The 19,515-nt window shown below is 51.2% G+C and overlaps 7 protein-coding genes and 1 pseudogene across 8 annotated transcripts; 3 read left to right on the top strand and 5 right to left on the bottom strand.

The window, feature by feature from the left end:
- Positions 1–235: 235 nt before the first annotated feature.
- On the top strand, positions 236–721 carry GCG54_00013206 (uncharacterized protein; the record flags this gene model as incomplete). Its single annotated transcript, XM_045413064.1, has 1 exon — positions 236–721. The coding sequence occupies one exon, from the start codon at positions 236–238 to the stop codon at positions 719–721; it is 486 nt and encodes a 161-aa protein (XP_045257625.1).
- A 247-nt stretch (positions 722–968) lies between these two features.
- GCG54_00013205 (Membrane primary amine oxidase) lies at positions 969–3,302 on the bottom strand (the record flags this gene model as incomplete). The annotated part of the gene is made up of 1 exon (XM_045413063.1): positions 969–3,302. The coding sequence occupies one exon, from the start codon at positions 3,300–3,302 to the stop codon at positions 969–971; it is 2,334 nt and encodes a 777-aa protein (XP_045257624.1).
- A 1,654-nt stretch (positions 3,303–4,956) lies between these two features.
- Positions 4,957–6,270, top strand: GCG54_00013204 (uncharacterized protein; the record flags this gene model as incomplete). Its single annotated transcript, XM_045413062.1, has 1 exon — positions 4,957–6,270. One exon carries the CDS (start codon positions 4,957–4,959, stop codon positions 6,268–6,270), a length of 1,314 nt encoding a protein of 437 aa, XP_045257623.1.
- A 170-nt stretch (positions 6,271–6,440) lies between these two features.
- GCG54_00013203 (uncharacterized protein) lies at positions 6,441–8,830 on the bottom strand (the record flags this gene model as incomplete). The annotated part of the gene is made up of 2 exons (XM_045413061.1): positions 6,441–8,371; positions 8,425–8,830. The coding sequence occupies 2 exons, from the start codon at positions 8,828–8,830 to the stop codon at positions 6,441–6,443; spliced, it is 2,337 nt and encodes a 778-aa protein (XP_045257622.1).
- Positions 8,831–9,221: 391 nt separating this feature from the next.
- GCG54_00013202 (putative transporter) lies at positions 9,222–10,679 on the bottom strand (the record flags this gene model as incomplete). The annotated part of the gene is made up of 1 exon (XM_045413060.1): positions 9,222–10,679. One exon carries the CDS (start codon positions 10,677–10,679, stop codon positions 9,222–9,224), a length of 1,458 nt encoding a protein of 485 aa, XP_045257621.1.
- Positions 10,680–12,235: 1,556 nt separating this feature from the next.
- On the bottom strand, positions 12,236–13,526 carry GCG54_00013201 (uncharacterized protein; the record flags this gene model as incomplete). The annotated part of the gene is made up of 3 exons (XM_045413059.1): positions 12,236–12,755; positions 12,829–13,181; positions 13,236–13,526. 3 exons carry the CDS (start codon positions 13,524–13,526, stop codon positions 12,236–12,238), a joined length of 1,164 nt encoding a protein of 387 aa, XP_045257620.1.
- Positions 13,527–15,276: 1,750 nt separating this feature from the next.
- GCG54_00013200 (7-keto 8-aminopelargonic acid transporter) lies at positions 15,277–16,924 on the top strand (the record flags this gene model as incomplete). The annotated part of the gene is made up of 3 exons (XM_045413058.1): positions 15,277–15,458; positions 15,507–16,078; positions 16,131–16,924. 3 exons carry the CDS (start codon positions 15,277–15,279, stop codon positions 16,922–16,924), a joined length of 1,548 nt encoding a protein of 515 aa, XP_045257619.1.
- Positions 16,925–17,095: 171 nt separating this feature from the next.
- Positions 17,096–18,909, bottom strand: GCG54_00013199 (annotated as a pseudogene). Its single transcript has 4 exons — positions 18,823–18,909; positions 17,607–18,532; positions 17,350–17,563; positions 17,096–17,283 (listed from the first exon to the last, which is right to left on the bottom strand). Coding segments are annotated over exons 1-4 (1,415 nt in total).
- Between the last annotated feature and the right edge of the window lie 606 nt (positions 18,910–19,515).

Genomic DNA, 19,515 nt, shown 5'->3' with positions numbered 1-19,515 from the left:
GTGATACCCGGTATTAGTGCAGCACCTTTCTTGTCTTGTGTTACACTCGGAGGAACAGCGCCACAACCTAAGCTGTAAGTAAGCGCGATCCCTGAACAACGCCTCTGCGTCACGCCGCCTAAATACAGTAGTGCTTACTCCCCAAAGTCACCGATATATAAAGAGCGACTGGTCTAAAGTCTTTGATGCATGGCTTGCGAAGCTTGATGTCCGAGCATTCCGACACACGTTCATGATGCATCTTCATCGCACTGCAACGCTCCTCTGGGTTCTTACTGCCCTGACGCCGGGTGCATTCGCGTCGCCCAAGAAGCCATGTCCAATTGACAAGCGATCGGCCCAGGAAGTTGTGCAGAAGCTCGGCCTTATCCCGAATGAAGAGAAGGGCTACTATATCCAGACCTTTCAGGATCCTGATACGGACAGCAGCAACCGCTCAGTCAGCACGGCTATTTACTACCTTCTGGAAGGGTCAGTTGGACCTTCAATCTGGCACCGGGTTGATGCGGCAGAAGCCTGGCACCATTACGCAGGAGCTCCTCTCACTTTGTTCCTGTCATACGATGATGGAAACCCGGTGAAAGAGATAGTAATCGGTCCTGACGTATTCGACAATCAACAGCCCCAGTACGTCATTGCAAAGAATCAATGGCAAAGGGCAACGAGTCATGGAAGCTGGACTCTTGTGGGAACAACTGGTAAACTCTCCTCCCGCGTATGAAACATCAAATTCTGATCTAGAGAAGTTGCCCCTGGGTTTATACCCGACGGAGTTGAACTCGCAGACCCGGATTGGATGCCAAATGGAGCCTGATTTTTGTGTTATGTACATTTCATGTTGAAGAAATAGCAAATATTCATCAGTCAATATCTCAAAATTCTACTGTACTGGTGACGCTCTTAGCGCAATGGTTATCGATGTCTAGGTGGAAAAGCATTAAGAAAACATCTAGCTTGACGGTTAACCTCTATAGCTCGTCATTCTTCTTGATGCTCAGAACAGGCTCAGAGAAATCGACCTCGCACTGTCCAGGCAAAGCTACTCCGTATGAGTTGTATTCCAACTGTCCTGTTGTCTCATTAACGGCTACCCATCTCCTGTTGAGAAGGTCTCCATCCTGAGCCCTGTCGTTGAAGTTTTGTGGGGCGAACACAATGCTGCTAACCGCTTCACTGTAAAGAGTGACAGGAATATCCTCAGCTCTAGTAAAGTGATGCATTCCCAAGTTGAACCACAAGACGATGTCCTCGTTGTCGGTACCCTCGCCGTCAAAGAACTTGAGGAAGTCTTGCTGAGGCTTCATGGGAAGGTTGACGTTCGCATGGCTGTTTGCGTATGGCTCATTGTCATGCTGGCGAGAAAGTGCAAGATGCGACTTGGCAAATGGTGTTTGGTTCTTGGTCCAAGGAGAGTTCAGCGGCGTGAGGTGGATGTTGGACTTGCCTGGCACCACGCGGTAGCCACGCTTCTCACCCCATGCGTTCGTGGCGTTGGGGTTGACAATGCAGTACATGGCAGCATTATTCGGCTGCCAGTTGAACTGCTGCTCCTCAGTCATGGTTGACTTCTGCAACTCCATCTGCTCGAAAGACCCGAGCTCGGGATACCAAGGCTGAGTTTGATTAACGACGACGAGTTGGCTGACTTCTAGGCTGTTCTTGGTGTCAAGAATGTCAAAGTCGGCTTTGTAGGTGAGAATGTGGTCGTGGAGTGATCCCATAGTTGCTTCCTGGATTCTAGGACCGAAGTTGCCCTGGTCTGCGTAGTAGAATGACGACTGCAGGAATCCTGAAGCACGAACAGTGACTTCGAGAGAGCCATCCACGTGGAATGAGTAGTCAAACATGTAGTCGTAGTTGCCGACAGTCGCAACGGATCGCATAGTCAGCGCGGACGCCTTGACGGTCCCGAGGTAGCTGAAGCCGTAATCGTTGCTGCTTCCGTAACGATGGCGAGAGACAGGGTATCCGGCATCAGCCTCGAAGATGCAGATGGCGTCGGTATTCACAACTGAGGAGTTACCTTCGTGGTATGTCACGTTCCAGAAGGTGCTGCCAAAAGGACAGTCGTATCCTTCCACAAGGGTGCCAAGGTCCGTACCAAGGCTGTAGTAGGTATCGTGGTACACAGTTCCGGCAGCCTTCGGGGTGAATCCGGCATATTGAGCAGCTGCCTCCTGAAGAGAGAGCTCGTAGATGACGCGCTCACCCTTGAATTTGATGTCATAGTACATCAGTCCAAGAGTCCTAGAGTAGGATGTGTAGAATGACCACCCCATGTACTCAATGTACTTCTCTTGCTCGTCGACCTTGTAGCGCTTGCCCCCAACCTCGAGACTCTGGGGCGCCAGCTTATCTTCGAGGTCCCTGACGCCCATTTCCGGCTTGTGGTCAAGAAGGCCCCAATCAGGAGTCCTTGTTTGCTTGAATGTCTCCTTCAACTCGCCTGCGTCCCAAGCAGCTCTGAAGTCGGAGACGGTGGCAAAGAACTTTTCGTTTGTGACAATGCCTTTCAACTTGTAGAGAGAGGAGTCCGTGCCAGTGACGTCGAGAATGACGAAGAAGTCCAAAGGAGTGAGGTACGTAGCAGTGTTAGGATATCTGAACATGACTGTGCGAAAGGCTTGCGTGCCATCATATGACAGCGGCGTTCCGCTTGTGGAAGTGAGAGTTGTGCGGTTATCTGAGGAGCCATAGTAAACTCCGTCAATGAGCTTGGTAGTTATATCCGAGATGTTGCTCATGACAGAGATCAAGAGCGGCTCCGACGCTACCGTGCGAGCGTTGTCAAAGTAGCGACTGTTGTAAGGGATCTTGCCACCACTTCCGCCGTTGAAGATGTAGTCGAGCTTTTCTATCCTGGTAGTGTTGCTGACTGGGAGCGGCCCAACCATGTACTCTTGCGAATCTGGTTCTGCTTTTCCGCCTGCGAAGATGACGACGCGAGCAAATTTTGGCGGAGGCTGAGCTGAGCCACTGAGGTATGGCAGGACGTCAGACTTGTTGGTGTGAAGAGTGTCGATCCAGTAGACATAGTTGTCTGTGACATTTGCAATGCTAGGGTCCGTGAGATTTAGGCCCGCGGCTGGGTCATGAAGGAGGTTCCAGACAGCCAGATTGTCTTCAGGCGAGATTGGGGACCAGACGTTAGTCTTGGGCGCCTGAACCTTGGGTGCCGATTCGTTGACATTGCAGGTAGTGATATTGGCTGCTCGTTTGAACTGTCGACTTGGCCCAGACGAGGCTGTTGCTGGCAGAACATCCAAAGCCAGGAGGCTTAGCGCAAGCTGCTTGAAGAACATTGTGATGGCAAAGTTGCGCGAGCTTTTTTGTCCACACCGAGGTTGGTGTACGTACTAGAGAAGACCAGGGAACTGAACGAGAGATGGTAGCTTTTATGAACGATTGTGGTCCGAAGTCGCAATGCCCTTCAGAAGACTCGGCTCAGAGATCTTTTATTACTGATAGTAAGTATTGACGAGAGAAATGCTGCCAAGCCTCTATACTTACGGAAGTTTTGCCGGTCCATGCCCTTGGGACGGACTTCACCAGTCGCCCGGGCCGGGTCAAGATACGTGCCTTGGCGGAGTGTCTACGAGGAATAGTTAGCAAAATTCGTGTCGTTAAGCCCATCTTTCCTGCCGAGTCCATGTAGATCCAAAGTGCGGTATCTAATCTAATCTGCATGCCAAGAGTTCTGATGGACATCTCGCTGCTGTCTTGCATTATCAGACTGCAACCACGGATAGTAAGACGCACATAATCCTGCCATCTGATCTCTTATCGGCGCGGCCAGCCTCTTCGAAATCACACAGAAGAGTGTTTCTCATACGTAATTGCTTGAGATGACGATTTTCCTACTACTTTCGCGGCGGAGATATTCGCGGTTCGACAGGCTGTCCTAGTTGTTTATCCTCGAGCCTGGCAATAGTTCCCCGCGTGTTGGCAGTGCGGGGTTGAAGACCGGAGACGTCGGGGCTTATCAGTGTAACCTCCCGCTGCTCGCGAACTCTCGACCTTGTCGTCCTAGCTCCCTCTACCTGACTTTTGTCCATGATGATGGCGCTGTTCATCCGATCCATGGTAAGAAAGATTACGGAAAATCTGAGGATGACTACGCAATCAGCGGCAAATGGTTCGCCAGCATTAACATGTCTAAGATAAGTAAGATCTAAAGAATGACAGCCGTCGGAACATGGAACATGGGGTGGCCGGGGCTGACATCGGTTTTCGGACAAGGGTCTGCTATCGTCCGAGCATCGGCCCCGCACCCCGATGGCGGTCCTGATAAGGACGGTAGAAGCTGGTAAATAAAGACGACGAGCGTTCCGCGGGTTTCATCATCGTCATTCACACATGTTTGCTATCGGAGCAAGGATGAAAGTGGCCTAGGCTTGAATCGGAGGTCCAGTGCTCGCGGCATACTACTGCGTTTCGAGCACTTCTTGATGCTGGCTTCGGCTTCATTCAAGACCTCCGAGTAAGTTCCTCTCGCGGCCAACGCTCATGTGTGAACTCGATAGGGCTGGAATGGATGGAAGGCATCGCCATGCGAACGACAAATGAGTGTGATAGTGACGCTATTGATTCAATTTGGCAGTTAAAAAAACGTCTTTTGGCTTTTGAGTCCAGCCAGTTCCCCTGAGTAGAGGAGTCGTTCGACATCGTGAAGTGACTGTGGCAGACCGCCCTAGCCCAGGCAACAGCAAGGCTGCTGGGCCGCAGGGGCGGCACGGACGAGCGCATTGGCAGGAATCCGGTGTTTGTAGGTTAACAGCACTATTCCTATTCGGTGACAAGTTTGCCTACAGCTCGCCTAAAATCTCACGTTATTGTTAGTCGCAGATCGTCTATGTTGAGTCACCGTTCAAACGACGGCGATATAAAAGTTCGAAAATCATTCCTGAAGGAAGAAATTTGGTTTCTGTAGACCAAGTCTACACATAGAGCGACAGCATGGTCAGAACGCAAGGGCAAACTGCGCGCATCGTCGCACGCAGGGCGCCGAGTAACGGACAACTACGATGCCTCCCCTCAGAGCTCATTGCGAGAATAGTCGAGAACCTCGACCTCGACTCGATTAAAAGCTTTCGCCTCGCGGGTCGTTTCACCGCTGCACAATGTCTGATACCGCCTTTCTTGCGCTTCTACTCCAATCAGTCTACAAGCTTGACGCCCCGGGACCTAGAGCATCTCATCGAACGGACGTCCAGCAAGACCGTCTCTCGAGCCGTCAAACATATCACAGTCCATGCCACAAAGTTCGCTGCTATGGATTGCGGCAATGACGACGAAAGGCTTGTTGCTGAGCTGGCCACAGCTTTGAGAAACGTTGGCGCTTTGGGCTGCCTAGAAATCAGCCCCCAAGAGAGACGCTTTCGTAAATGCGGAACGAAGCAACGACGCCCAGAGTGGCAACCGGCGGACGCTCGGGAGTTTCAGTCGGAAACTGCGCGGGCTGGGGTGGGTCTTACAATCGTCATGTCTGCGGTTGCCCGCAGCGGTGTGTCCATCAACGAGCTGAAAGTCTTTTGTTCCCCGGTGTCGTACGGAAGTGTGGTACAGACTGTTTTCTTGACCAATCTTCTGCCAAAGCTAAGCGAAAAAAATTCGAAATTCGAAGCGGCCGTCAAAGACGTGGAGAAATTGTCAATTAGCCTGGGTACGAGGAGAAACCCCAAAGAGGTCCCGCTCCGACTGGGTAGTTACCCAATCATTCCATATTTGAGTGCCACCGACCGCAGGGCACTTGCCAAAGAGAACTTTCCTGGTCTCGCTGGATTGCTTGGGTACATGCATAATCTCAAGACGCTGGAGATACATCTGCACAACACGTTGAAGGGGAAGACATTTGCATACAGCGAACTGTTTGACTTGGTTGCAGACCAAGTAAAGTTACAGAATCTGAGGCAGCTGACTCTCGACATGGTTCCGGTCAGCGAAGCGTCTTTTCTCAAGTTTTTGGCCAACAGTCCAGACATCGAGGACCTGAGCTTGCGGTTCGTGCACATCAGACAGGGCTCCTGGGAATCATTTATGAGTAAAATCACCAACCCCTTGACAAAACTGCAGCTCGACTGCATCTCAGATGATGGGCGGGAAAGCATCAGTCTCTGGCCAGATGGCCTACCACGCATGCAGGAAGAGGAGTTAGACGTTCCCCATGACGATGGAGAGAATGTCAATGCCTCATCTCTCGACAGTGCTAAGAATCTACACAAGAGAGATTTCAATACCGAGGAAATACGACAAGGCCTGGTTTTCAGGTAGTCGGTATAAAGCGAACAATAACACCATGCATGACTACCAATTGAGTGTGGCGTGTGACAGGGCCTTGAGGAACATATGTCGTATGAAAATGAACTTGACCACCAAGGGCTGCATTGGCAATAAGGGTTTGGTATATCAAGCGAGGTCTAGGTACATCGGCCTGATAGGTTTTATTCTATGCTTACGGCCGTTGGCTTGATGTTGAGAATTTCAAACCAACTCCTCCCCTCTATTGTATGTGGCACCGTGAACACGCCGAGACGTTTCCTCACAGGCTGCCCAGATTCGGGATCACAAATTTCAGAGAGAACAAGCCCAACATCCATGCCTTGGCCCTCACCGGAGACATCATCTGATGGAGGATCACGTCCGTCGAAGAAGGCCCTTACGCTGCCGAGGAGCAGGATCACCAGGTCCAAATGCTGCCTTGCGCGTAAATGAGAGAGGTATAACTCAGCCAACCTGTCGCAATCTGGTCGGAATTCCGCACCCGGCAAGGGCTTAGAGTCGGGCCGGTAAAGTCCTATGTGCTTTGTCGACATATTGAACGACGGTATCTTCGCGTCTTCATGGCTAGTTTCTGTCACATACTCCGAGTCAAGCTCCACGGGCATGATCTTTCCCTGCAAGTGAAGAAGATGAGGCTTGAACACTTCGTCTGAAGGCAAGGGCATGTCTGTGAAGTATGTTGTGGATCCAATGACATGATGTCGAACTGTCGCATTGCGCGAAACTAGGTCCACGCTGTTGAATCTGAAATCTCTGTCCGGGCTCAGCGCCCCGGCCGAGCTTGGCCAGCAGATATCTTTTGCAGTCAACAGTTTCTCGCCCTTGCTGAACTTCATGCTTGTCCACGACCATGAGGGTGCGTTGAAAGGCGTGGACCTCATCGGAGAGTAGCTCGGTGGCGCTTTTGGCGAATACCTATGTTGTATGGGCCATCCGCTATCATCATGAAGGCGACCGACGCTCCAAAGAAGGTCGTACGGTAACTTGGCAGCATTGTCCTCGGACATTGAGATGCCGGCAACCCAATGAACACGCGACTTCGGATCCTCTTCTTCGGCAGATAATTGAGAAAGAAGACGGAAGAAAGCGCTTAACGTCAACTGTCTGTCTTCTCTCTCATAAGGCAGGTGCATGACACCGCGGAAAACCTCATCAACCATCAGGCCATTCAACATCAAGTGCCCTGGGATTTTATCCCAGGTACATTGCATCTTTCTATCTCGTTGATGATTGTGGGTTTCCGCCATACACTCGCAACGCTGGTCTTCCTGGCATTCCCACACCATCTCGGAATTTCGAAGATGGAGAACTCTCGGGGACAGGGCGATGCCTTGAAAGGAAGAATCGTTGCCAAATATCGAAATCATCTCATCCAGAGTGCGGCGACCGTAGTAATGGCGCTCTTCCCTGAGAAGTTGGTGAGCATGATACATGGAGTCTCGAGCGTAAATGGTGTAGTCGCGGCCGCGATGGTTTACCGGGATTGGGAAGCACTCGGGCGTCTTCTTGGGATCCACATCGTTAGAGATAACTGTCCGAGGGCCAAAGCTGCTATGGCGAAGATCCTTGAGGCCAGTGATGGCAATGGTGAGTAAAGAGCCGCGAAAGATTATGTCCTCTCGATAAATGTGCCAGTAGCCGTCATCGTCATCGTCTTGCAAAACGCAAAAGTCCTTGACCCAGACGTATCTTATGCCCTGTTCATGAGCCACGATAAGGGTTTCCTGAATCCCCTTTGGGATCTGCCACCATTGGATCTTTTGCTTTCTCTCCTCCAGATTCTCCCGCCGCGTAGGTGCCAGGGGTGGTTCCAATTGTTCAACGCAGGAGTGCACGACTGCTGCATACGGCCTCGTGTCCAAGGATGCGTCTACTAATCTCACTCCCATTCGAGGATTCTTTCCGAGATCCAAGAGTCTCTTTGGGGCAATCGCCGTGTCGTATTTACCACCGCAAAACGGCTTGCTGCAACGCTCGTGTTGTGCGAGACAGGACGAAAGCCACCCCTTAACGACCTTTTGTCGCCGGTTGGAGTGAAGCACCGGAGCGACTTCATATGCAGGTTTAAACAATGGCCAGGGAGATGGTTTATCTGGGTTTAATGTTACCAATATGTCATGGTCAAGCCGTCAGAATATCACCTACCTGGCTTGACGAAAAGGTCGCATCGGCCCCGAAGAATCGGCTGAGAAACGTCTATCATACCATCGGGCCCTTGGACAGCCTCGGAGACGAAGGTTACCATGAGGACTTTGTAAAAGTAGATCGAGATCCTCGTCTCTTGATCCCAGTCTGGGTCCAGACTCTGCATCTTGTCAAGCCCAAATCGTCGATAAGCTTGGTAGATGATGTAGCAAAAGTGGCAGCCAGCCTTACTCGATCGCTTCACGATCGAAGCCCATACCCGGAACCAATGTTTAGCGGCTTCGGGCTTGAAGCCGGGGTAGTCATCTTGAAGATTGGGGAACTGGTTCGGGTCTAGGTTGTGACATACGATGCATGGGGGTTTCGACGGCACAACCGCCTGACTTGAGTCCTGGATACCTGCCATGGCCTCAAGAAGCTTGCCCAAGAAACTCCTTGTTTCGGCAAGAGGTCACGGTGGGTATTGGCACCTTGTGAGGTTGGTGAGGCTTCGGTCGGTGTGATGGTCGAATGCCAAAAAAGGACAGGCAGTAAAGATACAAAGAGGAGCCAATGAGGTAATCAAATGATGCAGGTTGAATCAGTTGGACCCACCTTCATCGCTGTCTATGCTCGCTTATGTAATGACCCCTTGGGATCATGATTGATGCCGGTGGTCGACTTCACCGATCATACAGGTTCTCAGACGGTTCTAGATTGATTACTCAACTTTTGATTTGTCTATTGCTTGCGGGTATCTGATTTGTAACTATCTGGTCTATGAAAAACAGCGCTATTCTATCGCAAATGGCACCATATTAAATCCCTTCTCTGGCGCGGACGCTCTCGACGCAATCCTGCCATCTGATGACCTTCATGTAGATGCACTCTATGATGGCAATGAGCACCATACCGCCGCCGAGACCGATCCAGGCACCGTCAAGCTCCATCGCAGGGGATCCCAGCTCGAGCCATACCGCCAGGGGCACAGCCCCGATGTAGTTGACGGCGAAGACAACACAGGCCGCAACAGACTGTCGACCAAGACCGCGGAGGACGCCGTTGCATCCGCAGATGATTGAGTCGATGAGTTGGAAGGCGCCGACGGCCAGCATGGACTTCGTGGCCAGCTCCTGGACGGCGGCATCCTCGGAAAAGACGAGTCCGAGTTGGTTTCGGAAGAGGAAGAGGATGACGCCATCGATCATACCGACGATGGTGAAGACGGCGGCGTAGAGGCTGCTTGCCCGGCGGGCGATGGAAACGTGACCGGCGCCGATGAGGTGGCCTATCCTAGTTGAGATGGCGACGGAGATGGAGAAGGGGATGTGCCACATGACGACCGAGATCGTGGTCAAGATCGTCTGGGCGGCGAGATGTTCGGTGCTGAGGTATGAAGTGCTGAGGGTCAAGATCTCAAAAGCAGCCCATTCGCCGACGTTAACGAGCGAGCCTGCGATTGACAGCTTGACGGGCGTGCCCCATTCCTGGAAAGCTTTCCGGGAGAAGCCGCCCCAGCATTGGTGAGACCATTGGCCGAAGAAGACGATGTACATGAGCAGGAGAATAGGTCGGAGGTCATTGGCAAGGGCCTGGCCGAGAGCGGCACCTTCTAGGCCCATGTCCAACTTGAAAGCGAAGAGCCAGCTGAGCAGGGCGTTTACCGGGGCGCAGATGATGAGGACGATCATAGCACTCTTGAAGTCGCCTTGAGCCTGGAGAAAGCGCTTCAGAGCCTCGAACGCGGCGTATCCGGGAATTCCGATCAAGCTGACTCGCAGGAAGGAACCGGCCTTGATAGCCAAATGATGCTGCTTAACGAATGCCGAGAGGATACTCGGAGAAAATATCCAAAAAGCGCCGATGGGAATGGTGGCGATAGCCATCAGGATGAGCATGCGCTGGACATGAAGTCCGACAGCAGTGAGACGCCCGGAGCCGTGGGCTTGGGCGCAGAGAGTGTCGAGAGCGGTAGCCATACCCTCATAGATGGCCAGTCCAATGATGTTCATGGTCGTCAGACCAATACTTGCGGCGGCGAGGTCATCGGCGCTAAGATGACCTGCCACGAAGGTGGTGATGACCGTGAAGGAGTACTGAAGTAGATACGTGGCGATGAGCGGCAGTGAGTACTGACACAGCAGCCGTGACTCGGTCAGCCAGCTACTGGTGACGGGCTCCGACTTGGGGATCGGCTGGTCCGCCAGCAGCGGCGTTGTCTCGCCGGTCCGGTACTCGTCCTCATCGCGGTCGCGGTCGCGATCGCGGTGGTCCATGACGGGCGACCCGATTAGCAGCACCGTAATAGGGCGGCAGACGGGCGTGGGGTAACGGAGCGGATCGGAGGTAAGAAGATTGGTGGAAAAGAAAAGGGACGTGGCTGGCTTGACTGGGATTGAAGAGCAAAGGGGGACAGACAAGCAACGCAGATGAAATTAGGTTGATGGACGGCTAAACCGCTACGCGCATGTGCTTAATTCTAGGAGAGGGTGTGCTGGTACATGTGGTCGACGTCGCCGGAATGGTAAATCCGTGCGAATTGAAGGGAGAGAAGATGTGTTTGATGGGGACAAATTGAGAAACAGAGTTCCGGTCACAGCGGCTGATGAAGCCGGACGAGAAAAAGTTTTGCTCACAGCTGTGAACGGACCGGGTCTGTGGGGTCTCCCATCTCCACTAAAAACGCCTCAGATGCTGTGTGCCACAACGCCATGCATTCCGAGATCCGAACCCGACTGGTGGACGCATGATGGCCGCTGCGTCAGAGATGGAATGTGAGGGGGATGTTATGTAAGATGTTGTGAAGAATGCATCGAATAGTGTAGCAGGGAACACGATGAGGAGTCGTTGAAAGCGATTCCGAGTTAGTAGAGAGAGAGACTCATTTGAAGATGGATATTGAAGCTCTCATGCTTGTTGACATGGTGCTGTATCAACAGCCACAACATCATGAATCTGAGAACCACTGTTCACCACTCAGCGCAGGCAACACCTAATTATTATTTATTGATAATGATGTCATTGATGAGTCGCCTGATACTCCATTTATAAGAGTTTCTGTGATTCAGGGTCTTTGCAAGTTGGTGGTTGGTGATTGGTTTCATTGCGATGTACTTAGTAAGGCTGAGCTCCAACCCCTGTGGCCTCTTACCTCATGGAAAATCGGTTGTCAATTACTTCACTGCGCCAAAGATCACAGCAAAGCACAGCCCAAAAAAAAAAACCTAAAAAAAAAACCGGGCTTACAAAACAAAAGGCATTTCACACTGGAAGAAGATACAAAAAGCCCCCTCAATTACACAAACAGCCGTTCACCCGACGGCAGAGAACTGATGGCTGGGACAAGCGACCCGCTGGTGATCCACCAAGATCGCACCACTTACTAAGGGTCACCAAATGCGCCGCGCATCTCATTTGCTCTCAGGCCTGTCGAACGGAGATGGTTGATAAATGAGACAAATAAGAATAGTCACCACTTTTATCCGCCGGGGAGCTATCTGGGTATGTGCGAAGACTAATTGAATAAAAACTTCGGGGTCTCTCGGGCGTGAGTCCTCACGGAAGGCCTGCCTCGGACGACTGTTACATAATCCCGGGGTTTGTATTAAATCTTATCAAATGAACGACGATCTCTCCACTTTCTCATTGCGGTAAAAGCTGCGAATGATGTTGGTTCCGACAGGACTCTGGGATCTGGGGTTGCCTTTGAAATATCACGCCAGTTTCTACACCGGTGTGGCCTCGTGTCCGCTCCCTAAACATGGTGGAAGTAGCAGACTCAATTGAAGGAACTCCTAAGCGATCTTTTTCTCCAGTTGGAACAGCAGAGATTTTACAACTGATAGCCAGCCTCTGAGGACTTGTATGATCCCCCATGAGAACTTGATCGGCTCTCATGCCGTTGTGGTACCAGATCCTCATTACTCTCGGTTCTGTAAGCCCCCTCCTCCTTGTCTTTCCGACTTTCGTGGACATGTCCTTGTGCCGCAACTGGCCAATCGGATGGACGTAGGTATTTGCTTCGTGTAGCTCTTGAGTTCGCTGCTCCACTGGTCAGATGTGATCCATATCGCGAGTTGGTTCCTCCGCCGATCGCTGTGGCGTGGAGCCTGCCACTCTCACCCCCGCCTGACGAGGTCAGTTGGTAAGGCGCCTGAATCGTGGCCACAGACGTCGAGCCCATGAGACTGTCGATGACTCCTTTCAGGCTCGGGATGCAGGCTGTCATCACTGAAAGGCCCAGTGTGCACTGCAGCCAGATGACGTGCGGTACAGCGTGCCAAGTGCTGTCTGTGTAGTCCGTGACGAGATTGTGCGTGCTGATGAGTCCTGGGATTGATAGAATAGGAACACTGAAGACGACAGAGTTAGCAAATGTCGCAGTTAAGAGTTGGGTGATGAACATGCATGATCCGAGTCCCAAACAAAGCAATGACCAGCAGCTTTCTCTTCAGGGTGGTCTGGACTTTCCACATCATTGCGACTGGAAGGAAGCAGAGCACAACGTCGGTGGTTAAGTCCATTATTCCATTGTAGAGGTAGACAACTTCTCGCCTAGGACAGTTTTCCAGGCTGATGGCAAGCCATGGTCTCGGAAGTGAGCACTGAAGAGCTTCGGCTGTAATACCAGACACCATCCAGGCGATAACTACACCGAAGAGTAGGTGATTGGCAATGTTGAATTTGCCATGGTTATTGATTGACTGAATGAGCAGACACAACGACAGTTTGGTCGTCGCTGCTGTGGCAGTTGCGAAGATGGACGATGCGTAGAATAACTAGATCAGAAAACTGTTAGATTCAACGGTCTGCACACTTGGGGACTCTTTTACCTTGTAGAATGCTTTGAGCTCGGTGGAGTGAAGAACATTTTGGTGACGTCCTAGCCCGTGGTTACAGGCCGTGATGACGAATGTGGTTTGTACAAGTAGCAGGGCTACAGATATCAATAAAAGCACATCGTGGGCTTTGAGGGATGTGATGTTGAGACGGATGATGAGCTTGAGTGTAATGCCGATGATGGCGTAGATGAGGAATACCAAGGCAGCGACGACGGCGAGTGCAGCCTTGTCGTCTTCCTTCAACGCGTAGAAGGGCGGCGCTGGCAGGTGATCGAACTGCATGATGTTGCACGCTGCTACGACATGACGTTGGCACGGGGAGAACGCGATTACTTCAGATAGTGAATTCCCTCTCAGTTTCCACCGCCCCCACCTGGAATCTTTGTCATAAAGTTCATCGCCGGTGGTGCAGATATTGGGACGAAATTTCTGCCCATTAAACTTTGAACAGTGGACAGTTTACTCCGGGAGATGTGCTGGCTACAAGGTGTCCCCAGCTTGTGATTGTTGGGCAGATTACAGCATAGGATCAGAGTAGCTGCAAGGCCGGCTACTGATGGTGCCTTGAGACGTTTCTACTGAGCTATCGGAGAGAGTTTTCGACACGAATCGAGATAAGTGTGCCCCATGGATCGTAAGGCTTCTGCATCCCGGTACCATACGAACTCTGTTCGCCGTCCCGAGGGGATGGATGATTCGTTTAGTGGAAAGTTCCACAACAGTGGGAGAAACCACGCCAGGGTTCCTTCATGTCCTGACAAGGGTTGTACGGATTGTCTGGTCAGGTCTCACTCTGACTTTCTTCGATCCGATCTGCTTGTTTGGATGACTTATTTTAACTCTCCTTACAGGCAGGTTGCCCATGATCTTGGGAGCGGAAGTTCAAGTGTTGGACACGTAAACCATGCCATCTGAAATTTCGGTTCTGTACCATTTGTATTCGACAAGGTTGAAGAAGAAGTTTCCCGAGTGGGTCGAAGAATGATGAAGATATGTACGCAGGTGGAGTTGGAGAAACAAACAACAGCTGTTGGAACAGGGCTTCTTCATTTCGGTCATAGTCTTGGCCCGGCACCATCGGCAGACAGCTTCTATGATCTACAGCACGACAAATATGCTTGCCTTCGCACTTGATAATGTCGTGCCTTCGCAGATCCAGCGTGTTGTAAGTCGTTAGAGCGGCCGATGCGCTTTCAAGAGTCGGCTCGTGCCAACCTCCTGCTTGGATGAGGTATATTCAAAAATCGCTATGTTTCCAGTGAGGAACGAGTCGTGGCATTCCCTCGGCTATGCAAGAGAAAACATGCATCGGCATGGTGCTAGTTCATGCTGCCTCAGCGATTGCGGAAATCTTTAGTCGCGCATCTGAGCTGGTGAATCGTGTCAAACAGATGATCTGAAATGAGAATCTCGCTCGCGGTGCAGTCTCCTTGTTCCCGGCGATCCAGGGTCCTTCGAAGGCGATGATCAGGATGGGTCTCGGCAAGCCGGCGTGGCCCGTGAGAAGATGAGAAGGTTGCCCCCGCATGTAACCCCCCAGCCCGAAGCCCACAACCAAGGCTACACTTAGCGGGGATGACTACCCGTCGAGAGATGAATCAATCGGCTGAGAAGCCTGAGAGGCTTGAGAAGGACCGATGCCGGCAGACTGAGAAAAAACGTATGATTGGAGACAAGTGATAGATGAACTGCTGTCATTGGTCTTTGCTGGCTTCTGCACTACTGTCGTTCGATTAATGGCTTCGCCTTCGGACCACCTCCGCCGGTTCGACAAACCCTTCTGCAATGCTGCACGTAGCTGGGTCTCAGACTTGCAGCCCCCCTTGCATTCAATCATCAGCGATATTTATCTGCGAACGGCGCAGCAGTTGGTTTGAGTTTTCTCGTCCGCCCATGCTATCCCGGCCCGATCCTGTCATCCCAGAAAAGGGTTCGCAACTCCAGGCCTCAGAGATTGACCGACCTCTGTCTGACACACTTTTTCTTCCAGCCCAACACTCGGATCTGGTTTGCTGAACGTCACTCACTCAACATGTCTTCAACGGAAGGCATCGAGATGCAGCCGACCGGCAAGGACGCAACCAAGATCAATACGACCGAGTCGAAGCATGGATCCGATGTGTACAATCAGACGAGAACGCGGAGGGTGTTTTCATTCTCGCAGCTGTTCGCCTTCTCCCTAACATACATGGCCTTATGGGAGGGCATGTGCACGTAGGTCTTACCCACTCAACGAGTTTTGGACGTGGCTGAACTATTTAGGAACATGTACTTCGCCTTGTATAACGGAGGCCCACAGACATTCATCTTCAGCTTCATCATCGTTTTCTTCGGCGCTATATCCCAGGCGGCCTCACTCGGTGAAATGGCTTCTATCCAGCCGGTTGCTGGGGCCCAGTACCACTGGACATATCATCTGGCGCCGGCGAGAGTGAAGAGGTTTGCCACTTGGATCCAAGGATGGTCGACGTGGTTTGGCTACGTCTCACTACTAGCCGGGATTGCGAACGTCACTATAATACTGCTGGAATCTATGATCCAACTCAATCACGAGAACTACGTTCCTGGCGGCTGGCACACATCAGTGCTCGTCATTGCCATGTGCGTCATGCAGGGGCTGATGAACACGTACTGCTTCAAGGTCATCCCCTGGGTCGAGCTCGTCGCTGGTGTGCTCCACGTCTGTCTCTTTGTTGTCTTCGTCGTTGTCTTGTCTGTTATGGGCACCCGACATGACAGCAGCTTTTTCCTCGAAACCAATTTCGCGTCTGGTTGGACGGACAACTACGTTGCATGGAACCTGGGAATGTTAACCTGCGTTTGGAGTTTCACTGGTAAAGTTCCTTGTACACGGTCTTGAGGAAGTTGAACTGACAGGTGCTTCAGGATTTGACAGTGCAATCCACATGAGTGAAGAGACTCGCAAGGCCAAGTCGGCCGTCCCTCGCGCTATGTTCTGGTCCATTTTCATGAACGGTTGCTTGGGCTTCATCATGGTCTGTGTCATCTTGGTCTCCGTGGGTTCTGTCGATGATGCCCTCAACGCCTCCTCCCCTATCCTCGCCATTCTCCTGACTACCACCGGATCAAAAGGGGCTACAACGGCAATGATCATAGGTCTTTTCGTCGTTTCCTTCAGCGTAAACCTCGCCAACATCGCCTCGGTCTCCCGTCTTACATGGGCTTGGTCGAGAGATGGCGGAATGCCGGCATACCTCGCCTATGTCAACCCAAAGCACCGCGTACCTGTCCGGGCTATCATCGTCACCGTTTTAATTGTCTGTGCTCTATGTCTGCTCAACATTGGCAGCTCTAGTTACGTCGCATTTGGCGCAATTACCTCGTTGTCGTCCATGGCTCTATACATCAGCTATGCCATCGCAATTAGCAGCATGATATACGCTCGCGTGTCCAAGGTTGGAGGCGTGGAACTTGGAGAATGGAATCTCGGCCCATTCGGTTTGTATATCAATGCTTTTGCATTGACTTATACCCTCTACGTCATAGTGTTCTTGCCGTTCCCATCGACCATCCCCGTCACCGCTGAGAACATGAACTACTGTGGCCCAGTTATGGTACTTGTGTTACTGCTAGCAGTTGCTCTTTGGTTGATCCGTGGTAGAAAGGCATGGACTGGCCCCAACCTGACGATTCTTGACTTAGTCATAGGGAGTTCATAGCGACGTCAGGCGACAAAGTCATGTCTGGATTCATAGTCTATCTACAAAAGAATATAACAGTCTTAGGGTGACACTGATCTTCAATGCAGTCGCGAAGCGAGCTGGCGTTTAGAAAGAAGCTAAAATATCGTGTCCAACCTACTGTGATGCGTTGACAGTTCTATCTAGCGATCATGCCTGCCTCAGCTCTGACAAGATGGCCAACTCGGTATCGGTTCTTCTTATGTCAGAAATTAACGAGCGACTTACTTTCGGTTGCTTCCTGTTGTATTCCCACAAGAACCAACCGAATAGAACCAACGCCGTCAAGGGAATTGTGAAAGCAAAGTAGATCCATATCTTCGGTGACAGGGAAGATCCTGTGACTTCATCATTAGCGTCCGATGCCAATTGCATGAGTCGTAACTGGCCTTGGATTATCTTACCTTCTTGAAAGTCAAAGAAGGTCATACTGAAAATGGATGCCAGGAAAGTGCCTGGCAGGAATGTTGCCCCCAGCAGTGATAATGCTTTCATGGTCTTGCTATCGCTCTTGCTGTCGTTTGCCAGCTGCCTTTGATCGCCGGCAATCTTGAGGTTGAGTTTTGAGTCCTTCTGGGCGATTTCAGCAGTTATGAATGAAACCTGATTATGAGCATCCTGTCAGCTAACAGCCCAAGCATTCTCAGTTATGAGGACTGACCATGGTCCTTTGGATGTCCAGACGTTCAATCGAAACGGAGGCATAGCTATCAAGACCGACGAGCCGAGCTCTTTGCAGGCTCAAACGATCTTGAAAACTGAAGTGAAGCCTTTTCATGTCTTCCGTCTTTTCATTGGTCGGGATATTAGTCCAAAACGATTGCATGGCGTCATCCATCGCACCGAGTATCTTGAAGTATGGGCCCGGGCGGTTAAGTAAGACCTGTACGTGGCACTCCGTTAGATCGCTTGCCATGGCCCTGAGATCAATCATGCCGTCCTTAGAATAACTGAGTCTTGTGGTGGCTTCATCCATACGGATAGCGCGTTCCAGTCGTTTGATCCAGTCGCGGGCCTCTCGTTGACTAAGTTCGGTCTGCATGGAGATGAGATGGGAAGGAATTATGACTGGGAACAAAAGAGGATGTGAGGCCTCATTGACGCAATTTTCGAGGTCATCAATGCTTTCTGAAATGACAGACGTCGGGGTTCCTTTCACAAATGCCGTGACTTCTCGTCGTTTGAAGGAGTAGGAGAAGATCAATTGCCAGCCTCTTCTCGTACCTTGTTTGCGTATATCGTGCTTGCCGCAGATGATTTCTGCGAAATATGCTGTCAATATAGCATCAAAATTGCAGCAGTGTATCATAGGACAAAACGCTTACGAAGATGGGGATCATCTCCATCCAGCATGGTATAGCGATGCCAAAAAAGATGCCCAACAATGCTCGTTAGCTCCACAGCCTGTAGAGGTAGCCTCATGTCTCTAAGCATCGACTCGAAGAGGCTGGGATGTAATGAAAGAGTCAAGGGAGTGAATGTTTCCGGGTCTTTTGCACCGATTTGCAACCTACATAGCGAGAGTATCCCGCGAATCAGCGTCAATGATTGATGGACAGGCTTGAGCCCACTCACACAAAGCGAAGGCTGCTTGATGGTTGCTTATCGCCAACGCGAGAACTTGGGTCGAATTCGTCCTAATAATATCTCTAAACGTTAGCAGACGTGTATTCCCAACTTTATGGAGTGTATATCGGGAAAGTTAAGTAGCTGTGAACGGCAAGAGACACCAACCTCTGCGCGAAAGAATCTCGTTAATTGGTCATCAGAAAGAGTGCCCCTAAAGATTTCGTTGTGTCCACCCTGTGTTAAAAGAGAAAGTCAGTCTTTGGACATGCATCAACGGGAAATTCTGCGGCAGGTTGCGTCCGGCTTACAGCATAGCTAAGAATTTCGAGGTAAGTTGTGGCTTCGCGCACGTGGGTGCACTTGCCCAAGTGCTTTTTAAACACTCTCTGTTCCATACTGCATAGCGAACTGCATAAGATCGTAAACCAAATCTTCAGTCGATCTAGTCATCTTCAAGCTCCAGACCTACTGTCCAACGGTGAGGCTCCAGACTGCGACATTTTGCAAGCGGTGAGACGTGTACTCTGTTGACAGAGGCGGGGGTATCACACGTGATGTCAGCATCGGCCTATCACGACGCACATCAAATGCTTTCCACCCGTCGAGGTGCATGCCGTGATGATAAGGGGCAAACCCATTTCGTAGATACCGTGAGGCGAGTAAGGATGGACTCAAAAGTTCCCCGTGAGACTGGACCGAAACAATGCAGACGCCCGACGACTGAGTGTTTCGAGTTCACAGCGAAAGCAACCGAGGCGCAATGTCAGACGATTGCCCCGAGTCGATCCGGGTCGTCTGAACTGGGCGCTTGAGGATAATATCAAATGAGACCATGACGACTTGGTGCTGACCTTTTCGAACGCTGACCAATACGAAGTGCGCAGTGTTTCCTACCTTGTCTAGTGCAAAGACACAGTAGGAATCAATTGGTGTGAGGTCTCATAGGCAACTTCCTTGGAATTCAAGTGACGCAGAGCCAGTGACGTCTCAATAACCAACTT

Source organism: Colletotrichum gloeosporioides (genome assembly GCF_011800055.1).
Source record: "Colletotrichum gloeosporioides strain Lc1 chromosome Unknown consensus_95, whole genome shotgun sequence".
Lineage (NCBI taxonomy): Eukaryota > Fungi > Ascomycota > Sordariomycetes > Glomerellales > Glomerellaceae > Colletotrichum > Colletotrichum gloeosporioides.
Note: the sequence above shows the minus strand (reverse complement) of the source record. Positions and strands in the feature narration are given on the sequence as shown.